The 18,536-nt window shown below is 42.6% G+C and overlaps 1 protein-coding gene across 3 annotated transcripts in view; it reads right to left on the minus strand.

Moving 5' to 3' along the window:
• dscama (Down syndrome cell adhesion molecule a) overlaps positions 1 to 18,536 on the minus strand; it is a 91,983-nt gene that overhangs the window by 59,945 nt on the left and 13,502 nt on the right. For all 3 annotated transcript variants that reach the window (XM_031857489.1, XM_031857490.1, XM_031857488.1), the window contains exons 2-3: positions 11,452 to 11,769; positions 11,160 to 11,309 (exon numbers count right to left, since the gene is read on the minus strand). In XM_031857489.1, coding sequence (XP_031713349.1) covers positions 11,160 to 11,309; positions 11,452 to 11,769 — 468 coding nt within the window. The remainder of the gene's footprint in view (positions 1 to 11,159; positions 11,310 to 11,451; positions 11,770 to 18,536) is intronic.

Raw genomic sequence — 18,536 nt, forward strand, 5'->3', positions numbered from 1 at the left:
GCTAAACTTTGTAGGACACAGTGGATGCTATATTTTTTATTTCATGATTTGCTCATTTTAGGCAGCAGAATTGTCTCACGACTGCTTCAATGTATCTGATGCTTTCCCTTAACAAACAGCTTATATAATAAGACCGATACAAGCCAAGCATTCAGCTGCACTTTGTCCTTTCACTATACAGTAGGCTTTCTAAAGGGCCTCCACCACATTAACAATACGCTCTTCTAAATGTCCTCTTTCCAAGCTAAAAAAAAAGCCATTTTAGGAAAAAAAGAGAAAAAAAACAATTGTGCTATATGTTCATCAGCTCGTCCTTTTCAGTGTTAGCTGAGGAGAGCCAGCACTGTTCTAGCAACACAGACTGACGGACACAAAATGGCTGCCTCGGACTGAAAGAGGCAGTGAGCCAGAGCAGCAGCAGCAGCAGCAGCAGCAAACCTTTTACTGGTCTCCCTCTTTCCTCACTCTTATTGAGGGAAGATTGACAAATTGCCAGCACACCACCACTTGATTGCTGCCCCCCCCCCCCCCCCACCACACACACACACACCCTCCAATAGTCCCACAGCATCGACATATCGGGGGGGTTGCAGCAGTGTGACCCCCTTGCCACCCAACCGGGATTACACTGTGGAAATGTAATCCTGGTTTTGGGGGGGGGGGGGCTAAAGGGATCAAGGCGCTAGAGGACACAATGTAATCAGGGACGTCTACACCCCAAGAATCAGACGGCATGATAAATCCAAGCAGAGGTTTATCCACGACGTCAATTAGAACATATGTTGAGACACATTAATTGAGGCACGACACACTTACTGAAAGTCGGCCCGCTCATGCATGCCGAGGGCAACGCACACTTTTTAATTTGTATCGTTTTATACACTTAAAAGATTTTTAGATTTTTTATTTCTTTATTAAAAATAGTTTTTGAAAATATATATATATGTATTTGATTGCATGAATATATGAATGTGTGAAAGGCAATTTCACCTCCCAGGATATATGATGGTGAGAGACAGTATACATGCTTCTAATACATTTGCGCTCCTATGTGTAGGAGGGTGCCAAAATTAGTAAACGCGGCTGATGAACTGAAGAAAACTGTGTGTGTGTCTCTCCCCCCCCCCGTGTGTCTAAATGGATGCACAAGGTCACGTGATCTGGTCTCCATTTTGGAGTGCTGTGCATGTGTGCAGGTACAGCAGCCTGTCAAGACATGCCTGGGACACACAAAGATAAAACACACACACACACTCGTTAACTACACGTATAAGTGACCTCGCTAGCTTAGAGAAATCAAGCTAAAGTGAAAAAAATGAATAAATAGAAGAAGCTGGCTAACATACAGTGAGCTTAATAGCTGCTGAGAGAGAGGAGGCTTATCTTCCACCACAGCTAATATGAGCTTCTCAATTAGATGAAAGGCTCTCTGCCTTTCTCTAATTTTTTTGTACAATTTCTCCAGGCAATTTATTTAGGGTGGGGGTAAAAAAAAAAAAAAAGGGGAGAGGAGAGGAGCGGAATCCGAGCAAACCGCATTGGCCAAACGCACGACGAGTCATAGCAAGCTCCAGCCAATCAGGCTGAGCTCACAGCACCAACTCAGGCCCTCAGCAACAACATGACTATTTACTGTATGCAAGAGAAAAATCTATTTCAGGTTCATCACTGCCCGTCCAACGAGCCACATGCGCACAAAGGTTGTATTCGATTGTCTTTACAAATGAACATAATATTTTGATTTGATTCGTTAGGTTGCATTTAAAATCTGCACTCTTCTTGTCAGTAAGTTAGACGGAAAGCTGTGTGAAAACTAACCCTGTGATATTATATTTGACGGCTGCAGAAAAGAGCAGAGGCACCAAACATGCAAATGAAACATGTTTCTTAGCTTTCGGAAGGCTCACTCTGTATTCTGCATTGTGAATTAACTCGGATTATGCAAAGGAGCCTTTATTCGCTCACTTATCAGTTTCATTTCTTTGTCCTCAGAAGTATTTTTACACAGACTCCCTCCGTATTGTACCTCTCTCTATAGTCGCTGAGTGGAACTAAAGGATTATGCAAGCATTACCCAAGAATTAGGTTTCCTCAGTTTAGACAAAATAATGTAAAGAGTAAGTTTTCGTCTAATGTTTTAAATACCAGAAGTTTGCATGTAGAGTGAAAATATTTCAAGCCGTTCAGCTCAAACATATAAATACATCTTGAACGAAATATTGCATAATTATTTAAAATCTTGCATTTAAATAACAACAGGAAAGTCTTGGTTCTTACCACAATAATTAGCTCAACAATACACACAAATGTCACTGTACACCGTTTTAATTTTATTAAAAGAAAAATAAAGATTTAGTAATTCAGTACATTCCTAAAATATATATATTTTGGTTTAATAAACCAGATGAATCCTACATTTTATAAAAACTGAAAATATGCAGCTTTGCAATTTCTTTTTGGCCTTGAATATGTAACAAATTTGCTTTTGGTATTTTGTTGATTAAACATTTAAATACTGTCAGAAATATTAAAACATCAAATTTTAAAACTTTTATTTCAATAGTTAATTCAAAAATCTGTATTGCCTGTCTGATTATAATTTATCTTTTAATTCGTGGTAACTCAAAAATGAAGTTCAATCAGTTTTAGTTGATAGATTAATACCATAATGGTGAAGAAATGGTAGACAACAAAAAAGAAGGAAAATCTTCCCATGAATCCCTTAAAATAAACCCATGGACGGTCTGTCTCATCTCAAGGCCTCCCAGATCTGCTGGTCCAAAGTGATTCTTAATCATCCTTTCTCACCATCTGCTCCTCCACTCTGTATTTCAGAGTCAAGGTTACACATCCCAGCTCGAGAAATACTGCAGCAGGAGTGTGCCGATACATGACAGGGCACCAGGGCAAAGACGAAGCAACGCGTGCAGCACGCCGCACTGAGATGTCCATCTATCAAGGTGAATTCCCACGGTGACTCGTCTTGGTTATACTTTTCCTCAGGTCACCTTTATACTGGCACCGCGGAATTAATTCACTTCATTATTTGTATTTTGATTAGCATTGCGGAGCAGGGGGAGGAATCTTCATCCCTATTATCTTCTGACTGACTTGTGGGACGGCTAAGGTTGGAACCTCAGGCTTTACCTCTGTGCAAGTTTTGCTTTTATTTGCTTGTATCTTAATTGTCATGCAACAAATTATTCTCATCATACTTGCGACAAAGGTGATTCTGTGGAGAGAAAACAATCTGCTTTAACTGAAAAAAGAAATCTCTGTCATAGCAGCACGAGCTACGTTTGAGGCCTGCTGACGTAAACAGCCGTGATTTATTGAAATGTTAAAAACGTGTGTCAACAAAGGGAGGCACCGGGCCAGCGTTGCCCTCGCACAAACAAACGCACGTCAGTCGTGGCGATGTCAACCAATATTTAATTTCTTGCTTGTCCCTTGTTGTGAGGATGTGAAAAAAACGGAGGGCTCGCATGTCATGAGTCTGCATTAAAGCTCGAGTCGTGATGTTTTTCCCCCACTTTCTTTCGAAACACTTCGTCGCCGTCAAATGCAGCACAGACGGCGACAGAAAAGGGAAAGAGAGAGGGAGATAGAGGGGAACATAGAAAGGGAGGGAGGCTGTGAATAGGCAGAGTGAGTGGCATGCATGGACAGCCCCTCGGTCTCTCAAAGACACTGCAGCAGCTGCATGCACGCGATAAGAGCAACCATTCACAGCCCCCCCGCCCCCCCTCTTTTTCCTCCTCCTACACACCAATACCATCTCTGTCTCTCTACAACACACACGTATCTATGTACACCGGCCTCTCTGCAGGTTCCTACAATGATGCTGAGATTTCAAGCAGTCTTCTGTCGCCAGTCAAAGGTCTTCCCCGCAAACTGTTTTCTGTGACGTCAAAGTACAGCAGGGTTGAACATGGATGAGACGGAGAATTGTGCGGTGGAGGATCACCTTTCTCTTTTATTTATTTTTCAAATCGCTGACAGAGAGCAATCACGTAGCGCTCAGCGACACGGGCGTTTCTGCAGCGACGTGAATGACGCTCATCTAGCTGTCCACCACACTTAGTCTGTTGTGTTTGTTTTATATGTGGCATCCTCAGGTGATGTCACATCAGAGAGGGGATTGGTTAAATGCCTGAAAAATCCCTGTCCCATAATGACAGAGGGATGTTTAACTGACTATCTCTGATCAGCATCTATGCACCAAAACCTCAACTTGCATTATGTCAGCTTGCATTCCAAAGACATTTACGCCTTAATGCATCATCCATGTCATGTTGCTTCTCCCCCCCTCACCCGGACAGGAAGTGATCCAACATCCCTCCCTGTGAACACACACACACACACACCCTGGCCCAACTCAGCACTCTCAACAGCTTTCTGGCTTGTGCTTTACATACAGCTGCAGCCTTATCACACATGCAACAACAAAAAAATGTTCCTCAAATATATGACATGTGAGCATATCTAACCGCCAGTGACATCCATGCCAATCACTCCAGATCCACTGATAACATCCTGCCCCCAAATCCATACAGTCCACGGAATGTCTAAGTGCCAATTAATTGGCGGCTCCGTCCGCGATTAGCTCGTGTTGCGCTTATAGCTAATCTGTATCTTGGCAGGGAGCCACGTATGACCTGGCTTCCATCCAGGTCTGGGAGCCTACGGAGGAAGCAGCTGGAAGCTGTAGACCCGGCGCAGCGCTGAGCGGCCCGGAGAAGATGTGCCAAACTGCGCCGGCACAAAGGAGACCTCACTGTTTATCAAAGATTAAGCAGTGTTTAGTATCTCTCCCCCGGCCCTCCTCCTCCTGCCTGTGCTCAGATATATACGCATGCGCGCACACACACACGCACGCACACGCGCACACACACCTCCAGCTCGCACCCTAATATTGTTTCCCAGCCCCGAGAGTTTAATAAAGAACAAATTGCGGTTATTGGTGAGCAAACAGCACAGTACGGAGGTGGGAGTGTGATCATTGCAGCGCCAGTGCGGTACAGAGATGGAAAGGGCATCAGCCAATTTAACTAATATCTGTGTCAGTCTGGGGCTGGAGCGGCAGGCTGTGTGGAGGGAGACTTGGTGAGAGTGAGAGTATTTAATGCTGATGTCTTACAGTGCTGCCGGACACTTAGCGACTTTTGTGACATTGGATAAGCATGTAATCAAAACTGCAGAATCATACACAGTCGTGTTTTCTACCTGTAATGCTGTAATATAGCATTCCAAATATTGCTACACTGCAATGTGAAGTCTGACACAATCATGATATGCATGAGTTATTAGACATTCATTTGTGCAGGGAGGCATTGAAGCAAATTAACTATTACTTGTGTTTTGCTTCCAAAAAGCCACTCATATTATATTTGTGGAGGGGTGGACAGTTATAGTTATTACACAATTTACCCACTCAAATTTACACATGTAAACCATTCTATTTGATCGGATTGTTTTATATTCTTATCTATACATTTTCTTTGATTTTGTGGTGCTAGAAATGAATAAATAAAATGATTATTATATTTCATATTTCTTATATCAAGCCTTATGAAGACAATATTCAAATCTATAAACCATTATTGTAGCTGCCCAGGTTAGGTTTAAAAGAATTACTGTTAAACGTTTGTGACAGTGGTGGTCACCCTTACAATATGAATATTTATAACTAATAAATACTTACATCTATCTATGCACTGCTCGCTGCAAATCAAGTCTTTTTTTGTTTTTCACCAGCTAGCTTATCATGCTGCCTGCAACCTGCCCAGCCTAAGTGTATCTACCCGTCATGTTCCCATAATGCTTTGTGGCAGCTGCAGCCAGATTCATGCACACAGGTATTGATTTTTTATTTATTTTTTTTCCTTCAGTGCAACCCTTTATTTATCTCACTAAGCCCCTGCCACTGGGTGTGAGGAGAGAACCAGCTCGCAGCCTGTGAGAGGACAATTCAACGCAAGAGACGCTTACCACGTAACGTGGATTTATTTTCATTTATCTGTCATTTATCTGCCACCGCCGCTCTGCTGCAGAGCATAATCCTAGCTCTGTGTGGGATGCATGTGTAGGTATGGATGTGCGCGTATTTGTGCTGTCCGTCCGCACAAACACTCCATTCTCCACAGGCCACCTGACCCATTTTTCTGTGTGAATAACAATACTCCAGCCAATCATGGAAGGAAGGAATGGCAAGAGCTGGAAAAAAAGACTCAACATTCAGCCTGTCACACGTCAGAGTCCCAACCCTGCCTGTCGACAGAGCGAGGGATAGAGAGGGAGGAAGGAAGGCAGAGAGAGAGACAGAGAGAGAGTTAGTAATGCTCTCTCTTCTCTCCCCCTCCTTACCTCCTCTCCCTCTACATCTCCACCACAGAGGGACCAGTAAAACCATTACCCACCCATCCCAGCCCCCAGCTCAAAGTTGTGCAGCGCCAATGGCTGCGCTTCCTACGTAGCATGCTAAGAAAAGGGCAAAACTGACAGCAAGGGCGCTTCAAGGCTGCTCCCAACAAAAGACATTTATTACACCACGCTACCCTGGCTACAACACACAGTATATATACATAGCGAATGATTACCTCCCATTCTACCCACTTGACAAATATTTACAGTGGTACTGGAAAGTCACTATTCCTCTAAAACACACTTGAGCTGTGATGCAGGAAGGAAAAGAATTTCAATGTGACATACCTCTCTTTTATATTATGTATGCTGCATGTTAATGAAGCATTTATGTTAGCTGATAACATTTTTAACTGTCAACACAGCGTGGCCCAACACGCCTGCCTCAAGCCATCTCAGAGTTGACTGTATCCTTAGCATGGACTCTAAGAAATAGACGTAGTCGCTGAGACGCCACCCATTGGTTTGTGGAATACCATTTTGAAGCCTCAAGTACGGCAATTTGGTCATCGCCATCTTGTTTTTTTGCAACCAGAAGTGACACGAGGGTGGAGCTAAGTACAACCGAACACTTGATAAGACAGTTTTTTACGGGACCAAAAACGGAAACAAAGACGAAAAAAAAAACACGGACAACTCCCGGACCGGACAACGCCATGTAGCAACCTGCCAATCACAAGGTAGCCCCGCCCTAAACATACCCTGGTGTATGCTCTATTTGACTCTAAATGGACCATCATTTACTCAATGAACATCATGCTAAAGACTTGAAAAAAGTGATTGAGACCATAAACTCATGTTTACAATGCTTACGCCAACGGCCATCAACTGTGTGACCCTAACCTCACAGACATTAATGGCTACATACCAGCTGGCTTCATAGCTGCCTTTAAAATGGAGGAGGAGGAATGGAGAAGAAACAGTGGGAATGATAATAGCCAGCAGCCTTTTGATGGTAACTCTTGATATTTACTTCAATTATGCACAGCCAATTAAACCTATATAGTGTGGCTGGCTCTTCTCCCTCTGGCCGATGGCTGCGGGCAATCGAGGCCGGCTGCAGAAATAACTCCCAACACACATCCCCAAATGTCAACACACATGAAAGAAACTGTGAAATGCACAAGATGGCTCAGCAAATGGCCGGGCTGAAAGCGTTGGAGCAATCTGCAATATCCACAAACAAACTGTCTCTACATGCAACCAAATCCAGCAGTTCTGGTGATGGTTAATATATTAAGTGGGTAACCTGTAATAATTTTTCTTGACGAAGAAATAGAAGGGCGTCTAAGGCATGTTTAACAATGTAACAGTTCATACATGTGTGTATGAGATAGTGAAAGAAACAAAAAGACGGCTAAGAGATGAGGGAGGACTGAGCAGAGCAAAGAGAATCTGTGTGATGGCCGACGGCCCTTGTGCTTAGCTCGTGTGCTGCATGAAAAGAAGCCCCAGTGTGTGTGTGTGTGTGTGTGTGTGTGTGTGTGTGTGTGTGAGTGTGTGTGTGGGAGTCTCTGCAGTAGTTCTGGGGGGGTCGGCCGCCGCTAAGCCCTGCTGGTGCTGAATGCAGAGCAGCCAGCATCAGGCCAAGGCAAACGACTACAAGGCCTCCTCAGTGACTGCAACGCAGGCTGCACCTGGGGAATGGCCCTGCACAGCAACACAGCCGCAGCCAGCCACGGTCCATCACGACGCATCCCAAAGAGCAACCCGGCAGGAAGTATGCGCGTTTCCACCAGACATGGTCCGTAACTAAAGTACAAGGCTTTTTAATAAAAATGATTATCACAGTGGGCCTTCACATCTGGGCCTTCTTATCTGTTTAAATAGCAGACAGTGCTACAAGATGTATAATATTTGAAAGGCAAGTCAGCCAACTGTAGTTTAGGACACGGGTCATCCACCAGACAGGTCCCCACACCCGTCCTCCGCTTGGTTCCACCATTACCGACACCAGCCATTTCAAAACAGCTCTGGCGTACTATACACATACTGTATAGGTCACAGTTTGTCAGAATCATCTCAACATACCATAACCAGTATTATGAATCAACACAATTATGTGCTTACATGTTCTTACACATGCTCTACCGTATGTGATCAAGAAGTACAAAATGTAGAAAACCTAAATTACCACAAAACACATTACCTCTCATCTCAAATTCACGGCTGCCCATTGTTTTTTCCTTTCGACCATGTCTCCAACAAAATTACATTACCATTCAACTAAACTGCATTCTCAATTAGGTTTCACAGGGAGCGTATTTCCTCCCTGATTATGGGAGCAGTTTTAAACACTTGTAAATGAAACAACGAACATGATCAGAAGTCTACTGTGTTCATCTACCCCAGAGACCTCTCTACACTAACTTCCGTGGACTACGACTAGAAACGTACTTGTGATACGTCAAAAACAAACGTAATCTGGGATAAAAATACATTTATTTGACATTGACAATGCACTTTGGTCGTATGGGGAGCTTTTAAATGTACATTGTGTGTTTCCATACAGCCACATTCACTCATTGTTTGTCTGAAAGGTTTGATTTTCCAGCAACAAATCTGAAGTCTTGCCACAACCACATGATGGTAAAATCAATCTGAGCTTTTAACTGCACTACAAAGTGATAAAGAGTTAAAAGAAGATGTCTACTAATATAAGCCAAAGATAGCCATCTCACATTTAAAAATACTACTTTTATTCCGTTGTGAAATAAATGGAAAACATCCCATCCGACTGCCTGTTTCCTTTCATTTTCCCCACTAACCCATTCAATTCTCCACTTCTGATTACTGCTTCTGCTCAACTGTGCCGGTCCAACAGGAGGCCGCAGTCGGATCCCGAGTTTGGTTACTGACTCTGTTAGTTAGTCACAGCTAAGACAAACTGGTCACTGCTTGAATCCCGACATGTTTCCGGTTTTAAAGTGATTTCATTGGACAAAGTGATTCATAAGTCCAAGACTCGGTTTAGCTGTACAGGCAGAGCTACTGAAACCTAAACCTTGTTTCCACATACTTTGGTTAAGTTGTTGCATAGAATAGAATACAAAACAATAGCCATCTTTACTAACAAGTGATAGAGTTTAGTATTCTATTAGTGGAAATGAGAAAAATGTGTCCAGTTCGGTGAAATAATTAAACTTGTAAAATGTTTCTTTGTACAAACACAAGAGAAAATACATTATAAAAATGAAACTGTGTTGCCTCATTGGAAGAAATTATCTTTTTTCCAAGTTCAAGAGTCAAGAGCATCAAACCCCAGACCAGTATAATAACACTGTATCGGACAGCTATACTGCACTGTTACCTTTATTGGACCTCCTGACTGAATGCATTTTTCATCATAATTTCATATTTTTTTCTAATGGACACCAGGGTTCTTTAAGTGGTGCTTTGTTAGTCTACCCTGCAACAGCTCAAAAAGGTCTACGTCCAGTGAGACTTACTGCCTGTCTGACGGCCGCTGCACACCCTTGCTACACCTTCCCAACTGAAAAGCTAATTCAATTATTCATAGATAACACAGAAAAGCTATATTTCACTTTTTTTTGTTGTTTAAAGCCAAAGTGTTGATATTGTTTTTGTTCATTAAAAATTAAAATATTGAAGCCCGGTCATCGAGATGAAGGGGTCAGGCCATCTTGCATTGAGCTGTCAGTCACTGTAGTGTGCATATAGACTCACAGACACACACACATAGTGCACTTAAAATGTGTGTAGAAGAGGATGAGGGGAATGGACTGTGCGTCAGTATGATGCGTGCACTGAGACGTGAATAAAGACCATTTGCTCATGGATTCATAGGCTTCCGTCATCCATTATTTAGCATGGAGAAGAGCAGTGGATTGGTGGCTGATTTTTCTGACAGCGTTTACATGGCTGATGGCTGCAGATGTGATGATTTTTACGGCTCTAGATAAACATGTTTTGTTTTGACAGTGCAGACCTCTTTCTTTCTTTTTTCTGTAAGATCCAGCATTCCAGAAATATTCAAACTTCTTAGCCATACTGTAAAACTATTTGACAAGTCAGTGATAAGTTCATAACATCCAAACACACAAATGTATTCAAAGTGAGAAAAACCTACAGTGTACATTCCATCCCTGTAAATAGCCATATCTGAAAACAGCTCACGGCAAATCCATTTAAGGACAATTAAGAGATTGCTATAGATTTCAACATGGCCGATTTTGCCTCATCGGACAAATGTGAAACGTCAAAAAAAACAAAAAAAAAAAAGCAGTCGCTAGCCAGCATTTGCCCTCCATCCAAAAGCAAAATGACATTAGCCCCCGTCTATCGAGTTTGCTAAATGCCCCACATAAAGTGAATTTGCCCCCCAGGGCTGGGAAACAATCACGCAGGCGAGCGTTCCATTTAAGTGATTTGAATGATCGGAGTGCTGCGGTGCTTCCTATCAACCGGAGAAATGGGTCAATACACTGAGACTAAGTGACATGGCAGGCAGCCTGCGCTCCCGTGGAAGACCAGGCAGAGGAAGAGGAGCGGGACCTCACCGTCATTGGGTCAGACCGACGTGGACGCGCTCACACACACACACACAGAATGGGCCCGGCTGGCTGGTACAAGCAGGGCCTTTGTGCGGGTTCACGTCAGAAGATTACAGTTAGCTTGGACCAAACACACCTCTGCTGTCACAGTGCTCAACACAACTCAGCAAACAAGATCCTCATCGGCGACTAAACACTGTGGAACAAAAAACACAAACTTACTTTCAGCGTTGATTGACAATGTGTCTTTCTCCCAGGACACAACGGTGATGTAGGCCTCCACTGAGGCAGGGATAATGCACTTGAAGACCGCCACATTGCCTCTCATGGCTTTCTGGTCCTCCACCCGGACTGTGTAGGGCTCTCGTAGGACTGCGGAGGAGAGGACAAAGAGGTGTTGCGCATAAGACTAATACTGAGCAACAGTAAGACGTGCTGCTCCTCATAATACAACCACGATTGCTTGGATTGCAACAAAGCAGTAGTGCAGACATTCACGAGCAGAGAAACTGACCCGCCTTAATGTGGACATCTTGGCTCCTGATTCTCCCCGAGGGGTTCTCCGCTGTGCAATAGTAGGTGTTGTCGTGGATGAGTTTGCTGAAGCTGGAAGGGGGGATGTGGAAGATCTGAAGGGTGCCATTGGGGTGCACATGGCGGATCCCTGGCACATCATAGATCTCCTCGCTGGTGGCCAGGTACCAGCGCAGTGAGACAGGGGACACGCCTGCGGCGGGACAGGCCACCGATGTCCCTGTGGTGCTGGCAAACACTACCTCTTGCACAGATGCATTGACAAAATATAAGCTGGAACGTAGATCTTCACAGAAAACTGCAGGGAGAGAAATGAGATTGAAAACAGAAATGTTAGATACGTTGGTTGTTTTTTTTTAGCTTCCTATCAAACTTGAACATTGTATGTCAGAGGTCTTTAAATAATTAAACTGACAAACTGTACCCGCTATTGTTAAACCCCACCACATAACAGAATAACTATCATATAATCTGACAGATTTGTGCTATCCTGCATCTCTGGCCGAGTGCGTTTTTCCCTGGTTGACCATTGTGTTTGTGCTCACTGCAGTGGAGCGAGGCTGCAGGAGTGCGTCTCTTGTTGTCTATGGAGAGACATTGCAGCAAAGCTCTAGGAGAGCAGCGATGGATGTGAAATAACAGAGCTGGCAGAGCGCCAGACCCGCCTTCACAACATGCATGTCTGTAGTCACACTCTCCCTCTGAGACATGCACATGTGTGAAACCACACAGAACACTAGAGACAATAGATCAATTTATCGATAAGATTTCAAAAAAATAATAATAATAACGGGCACCTATTTTGATAATCTATTAATGGTTTCAGTCATTTTTCAAGAAAACATTGCAAAAAAAAAGCCATTCTCTCACATGAAAGGATTTATAGCTTTACTTTTTTTTATATCATGGTAAAGTGAATATTTTGGGGTTATGGACTGTTGGTCAAACAAAACACGACATGTAACGATGTCAACTGTTATTCAATTAAAGGGGACATATCATGCTCATTCTTAGGTTTATACTTGTATTATGTGTCTTTACTAGAACATGTTAAAGTCTTTATTTCTCTCATAGCGTCTGTCTGAATATACCTGGATTCACCCTCTGTCTGAAACGCTCCGTTTTAGCGTCTGTCTCTTTAAGACCCTCTCCTAAAAAAGCTTTGTCTGCTCTGATTGGCTCCGGAGAAAACAATGGCACACCTTTGCATAGGTAGTTCTCAAGCCGTGTGTGGAGATACTCAGATGGGGGGTATATTCTAAAGAGTATGCATGTGACTTATGAAGGGGACCCAAATCTGATTGGCTTGTTGAATCACGTTTTCTGATCGAGGCAGCCCATAAAAAAAACTGACTGGGTCGTCATATTTCACAGTTTGTGGGTTGGTGATATATCCCCATTTATTGTAAAAAATAAAAAATCTGCAGATTTATCAGCCCGACATACCACAGACAAATATTCATATCCACAATCCTTTTCTGCACAGAGCGAAAAGCTCTCAGGGCAAACAACCCAACAGAGGTCTTGTTGTCAGTGGCTTCAGGGGTCATTTTTTAACAGAGGCATTTCTTGGTAAACATATGGAGGAAAAACACATTACTATTTAAGTTTAAGCAAGCATCCTGAACACATGTGCAATAGAAGTGGCCATGTCACATAGTGTAAGCAGCAATGCTCACAAGATATTTTGGTGTTTTAGAGGTGTTATTTATCCTCTTTTCCGCTGCTTTTGTGTTTGCCCTCGCACAGCCGAACAACCATACATTCTCTCTTGACAAACTCATTTGCATCTCTGCTTTCATCCGAATTAAAAGCTGTCATGCAGCTTCTGTGGCATCCAAAAAGGTTTCATCTTGGATCTAAACAGGTAATCTATCACTGGAACAATGATATTGCCGTGGTGTCAAACACTTACTGAGGATCAGTTTCCGTAATTACAATTTGGATATTGGCAAAATAAAAAATAAAATAATAATGAAAAAAAGGTCCTAAAAGCTGATATGCAGTCAATTTGTCATGTTCACCTACACACTGTACAGCAGAGGATGTTTCCAAGTCATCTTAACTAATGAAGCGAGTCAATGTAATGCGATGCACTTCCCCTGTAGTACGTTACTGTGCTGGATAAAAACTGACAATGCAACTCTTTGCTGTAATGGAAAACCCACAGTGTTGGCACGGAGCGAGGATATGTATACTGGCTGGATCCCAAGGAAGGATGGAGGACTTGTTTAATACAACCAGTGTTTTCTCTGTTGTGTTTGGCGGAGAAAAATAAAGAAATAAACAATGCCAGATAACTGCAGCCCCCCGTTTGTGGCACATTTCTAAAAATCGGGAAGATTCTTTGTGTACCGTTGTAGTAGCTAATATCTTGAATGGCTCTACACTTAACCTTCAAACTGCATCCCTCCTCACTGCACAAACAAGTGATCTCATAGCTGCTTCTTTTCTGAGGGACAGGTATCTAACGCAATCAATCATTTTTTATCGACTGTCTAAATTAATAGCTTTAGCACTTTTTTAAACATGCATGTCTGTAGTCATTACTTACTCTATGACTTAGCATGATACAGGCTATGTTAGCCTGTGTACACTATAAAAAAAACAGTTGCCAGTTTAGTCGGAACGCCTCATTAACACAAATGAGGTCTAATACACCAAAAAACCTTCTAGAAGGTTATAGATTTCAGTTTTCATTGAAAAATGATAGCAATGAAGGTTGATTGATAGGGTGATTATACAGTATTGGACTGCATAGGTTTTAGCTAGGTGTACCTAGCTCCTCGCGCTCAGAGCATGGTTTTTTTCTCGCAAGCTGCAATTTTGCTCACGTGAGCAGAGATATTCTGCGCGGAGTAATGTGAAAGTGTTGGTAAAAGTAATATACATGTGTGGCTGTTTGAGTTGCACGAATGAGACCTCGCAAATGAGATGTTTGTGCTTGCTGTTGACATTGATTTGCCCTCATATCTAGATCTGTTTTTACATTTACTGCATGCCGTCAAATCAGTGTATGTTTTTGTCAATTTGCTAATTTAAAATTTCTATGCAGCATTTCTTTTCTTAATGCTAGTTATGTTTTCTTCATTTCTTTGTGTTATTTCTATTTGCGTGGGCTTCCTTTAGACGTCTCTCAGGGCGATCACACTGATGGGCCCCAATGTAGAGTTTTGTCTACTGCAGCACTGCCATCACGAAAGCTACTTTAGCTATGAAGTTGGTGATTAAAATCTTGTGCTTGAAAAGATTAGATCTGATTAAATTCTGTCTCTATAAGGCAATGGCACATTGGTACTGCAATGAAAATATGAAAGTATCTTTCATGGATAAACAAATGATTGAGATGAGTGACATCTGCAGGGCAAACCAAAGGAAAAAACGCTTATTTTAAAATGATGATTCTACAGTGAACAAACAATGATGATATTTATAATATAAACATATGTACAGGGTGGACCTTTAAAGTTTAAACCGACTGTAAATATTTCAGGCATCTCTACGGTATCTCTTCAGCCTCTGCTCTCTGTACTGTGGGCCCGCTCCCTTTCCTGTCGCCAGCCTGCCTGTGCGACAGCTGCCAATCCCCCCTCCCCGGAGACCCAACATTTTAGCGCTTCATAAATTCCTAATGACCGCGCTCAAATCACCGGCCACTTCCACCCACCGGTCGTTCAACCTGTTAAGACAAACAAACACTGCAGAGTACACATGTTTCCGCGCACTCACTTCACACATGCGGTGCTCTGAGGGCCAGGCCTGGAGGTGTTGAGAGGCAGACAGTTGTAGCTGTCGACGGCTATAAGACCGTAGCTCCGTATCCAAGAGGAGGTGAGATAAGGCAGTGGAGCCACATGTCAGTTCTGGAGGATTGTTCTATTATTGATTGCTGGTTTGGCCTCGCTAGAACCTGAACCTTAAACATTCAGGTGTCATTTTACCAATACATGAGTAACCTGACAACAGTGTGTTTGCGTCCAAGTGGGCATGTGAGGTTGTATTTTGTGTGTACATTGTGTCAGACGATCCTGTGTTGTAGTTGACACGCAGATAAATAACTATAGTCTTACATGACATCACATTACTAACCGAGCTACTCTTACAACGATCAATCATCAGTTTGAAGGGTTCCTTTAGAATGTGTTGCAAAGACCAAACGTGGGTCCATTCTGAGCATCAACCTTCAAATCACTTTGATCATTATTTCTTATTTCCTCAAAATGATGCATTTGCTAAACTAACGTGTTTAACGTAGCTGCACTAATGCAGCACATATACAAAAAAAGCATTGGTGAAAACGCCATAAATCGTGAAGTACGGGCAAAAAAAGGGACATTTTAAATGGCTCACTACCCATAATGATACATAAAGAGCTTATCCAGAGTTAATTTACTTGTAAACACAGAGTAACAGCTTGTCAGTGGTTTCCTCAAGTAGGAAAATCTGCCATCGAGATGATCATAAAATCTCAGCATCTGTTAGGAATAGCAGGGAGCCACCGTGTGACTGTTGCTCCATAACAGACAGAGTGGCTGGCAAGCGGCTGTTATTGTGACACCGTTTGAATCCTTGTAGTTACAGGCAATTAGCAATACACTACATCATCCATACTATACTATGCAGTAGCTGATTTTTATTGATTTTGAAAGCCACTGTCACAAATTGTATAATCTAAAGACTTATCTTAGTTCATTAAATATGCATGCTAAGAAAAACAATGTCTTTATATTTCTTTCTTAATGAAGTATGATTGTGTCACAGTGAAACTATGGGTTGGCAGTAGTCAGTTGTGTACCTGTGTATTATAATTTCACATTACAGCAATGTTAAATATGTTTTTTCTGAACATCCATTGTTCATCTCTTTAAGTCATTGTCTGTTTTGTTCTACAAACAGGTCTTCACCTTTTAGTTTAAAGTTTAAAAAAATACAGTGAAAAAGGTAGCGGTGAAATTCAAAGCTCCTATTTGTGCCTAAAAGGATCAAATAATAACGCATGATTTGTATTTGAACCCCACCATTAACAGCTGTTGATGGTGGAAGTAGAACAGGAGGTTTTAACAGTGTCTAGCAGTGCGATGGTGGCTGTGAACCAAAACAAACAACCATCACGCAGCCTCCGGTCTGAGTGTGTTTGAAAGGTGACTGGGCGAAGAGGAGAGGCTGCCTCCTAACTGCTTTTGTCTCGATTCGCTTTGCACCAACTCATAAAAAATGTAGACCCCCCCCCCCCCTACACCTCCACCTCCACCACCACCCACTTCTGGGTGGCTGATTCCTTCAGATTAGAAAGCCTGATGGACGCAAAACCATGCCAGATCCCAACGGTTCAAATAGATACAGTGGGAGTGCTTGATTTTTCAGCACAGTGCCAAGGAAAACAGCGAGGGCGGGGTTTGAGTGGGGAGGCGGGAAAGCTGGAAAGCACTCCGACGGTGATGAGTGGGCTGCTATTAACAGAGATAGACTGGAAGAGGATGTAAAGAAAAGGGAGGATAGGAGAGATGCCATGACAAGAGGTCAAAGACATGCTCTGACTCAGTTGTGTCCCACAGCCTCCTTCAAATGAATACTTTTGATCCTTATTCCTTTTCTCTTCACCGTCTTTCTCTCCAAGCTCTGCTTCGTCTGTCTGCGTTCTTTAGTCACCTTCATCTCTCTTTTACGCTCCTCTGGTCCCGTCTCTCACATTCTGACCCGCTCCACCTTTACACCGGGATGCAGGTGCAAAACAAACAACGCATGCCAGAGAGGAAATCACACTGCACTCAGCTGCCCGCTGACCGACTCTGCTGCTCATCTGTTTCTACCAGCCACTGGACCTTCACGAGTCCCTGCGACTGAAAAAGCAGTGCAGCCCTAAAATGTTTGGAAAACAGAGAATACACTGCTGTGTCCTGGTTTAAGAGCAAAGGGCGCTGTCTAGTAAAGTGATTTGATTTAAAAGGTGCTACATTTATTATTCAGAGCGTTAATAGCAGCAAACAACTATTAGTTATGTAAAGATATAGTGGAGTAATGTCTGTGCTTTGAGTGCATGTTTGCACTGTTACCGCTGTTATCACAGTTAGCTGCGAGCAGCCGGCTCAACCGTCACAAGGTTGTGGAGGCACTAGAAATGCTCCCACTCTCAATATTTACGTTACCCGACTTGGACCACTTGTCCAATAGTGCATTCAAATCTGTTTAATGGTAGACACCGACTCCTCGCACTTCATTTCCTTTCACAATTATTTAATAAAGCAGAAGTTACAGAAACAGAATTTGTATTTTGTCAGGATATGACATGAATATTCAGTTGAAAATAAATAGCCCAAGACAAACCGGCCCAATTTATCATCCTGCTTGCTTGCAAGCAAAGGAGACAGTATGTGGGAGGCTGTTAGCTGTCATCAAGTCTGTTTGTGTACGGCACCGTTAAATAATAATAATCTCATTAACGGCTGTCATAGAATAGTAAAATGTAACACATACAAATGCGCATCTCGGATATGTCAAATGCATTGTTTTTGCAGACTGAAGAGGCCGCACTTTTGAGGATCTATTGATAATGCTGGGTGAGATCAAAACAAGAGCAGGCTGAGTCTTGAAATGGGAGATGAAAGATTTATGTGGACCCTATCGATAGTCGGTGAGCCGTCAGCCCGGTTGGCAGATTAAGGCTGCAGTCTACAACGCTTTGGTCCGCATCTCAAAGGGTTTCTGTCTCTGTTGATAGTGCTGGTTTTCTGAAATCTTACTTTAAAAATGAAGTATTCTCTTAAGATGTCACGGCTGCTTATTGAGCGCACTGAAAAACTATGATTGGGCTGTTTCTATACCTCCTTTTTCTTTAAAGTTGGTTCCTGAGATTTTTGGATTAAGTTGCTGCTTTCTTATCTCTATATTTAATTCCACAAATGTACAAACTGTACAAATCCTTCGAGTCATTCTATCTCAGTCTTCTTGGTACGGCTTTGGCATTGCACACATTACAATATTATATGCTGAAAACTAACACACTCCCGTGCCTATCATGCACACACACACACACACACACACACACACACACACACACACACACAC

Source organism: Anarrhichthys ocellatus, unplaced genomic scaffold (assembly GCF_004355925.1).
Source record: "Anarrhichthys ocellatus isolate YVR2014 unplaced genomic scaffold, GSC_Weel_1.0 scaffold18, whole genome shotgun sequence".
In the NCBI taxonomy this organism is placed as follows: domain Eukaryota; kingdom Metazoa; phylum Chordata; class Actinopteri; order Perciformes; family Anarhichadidae; genus Anarrhichthys; species Anarrhichthys ocellatus.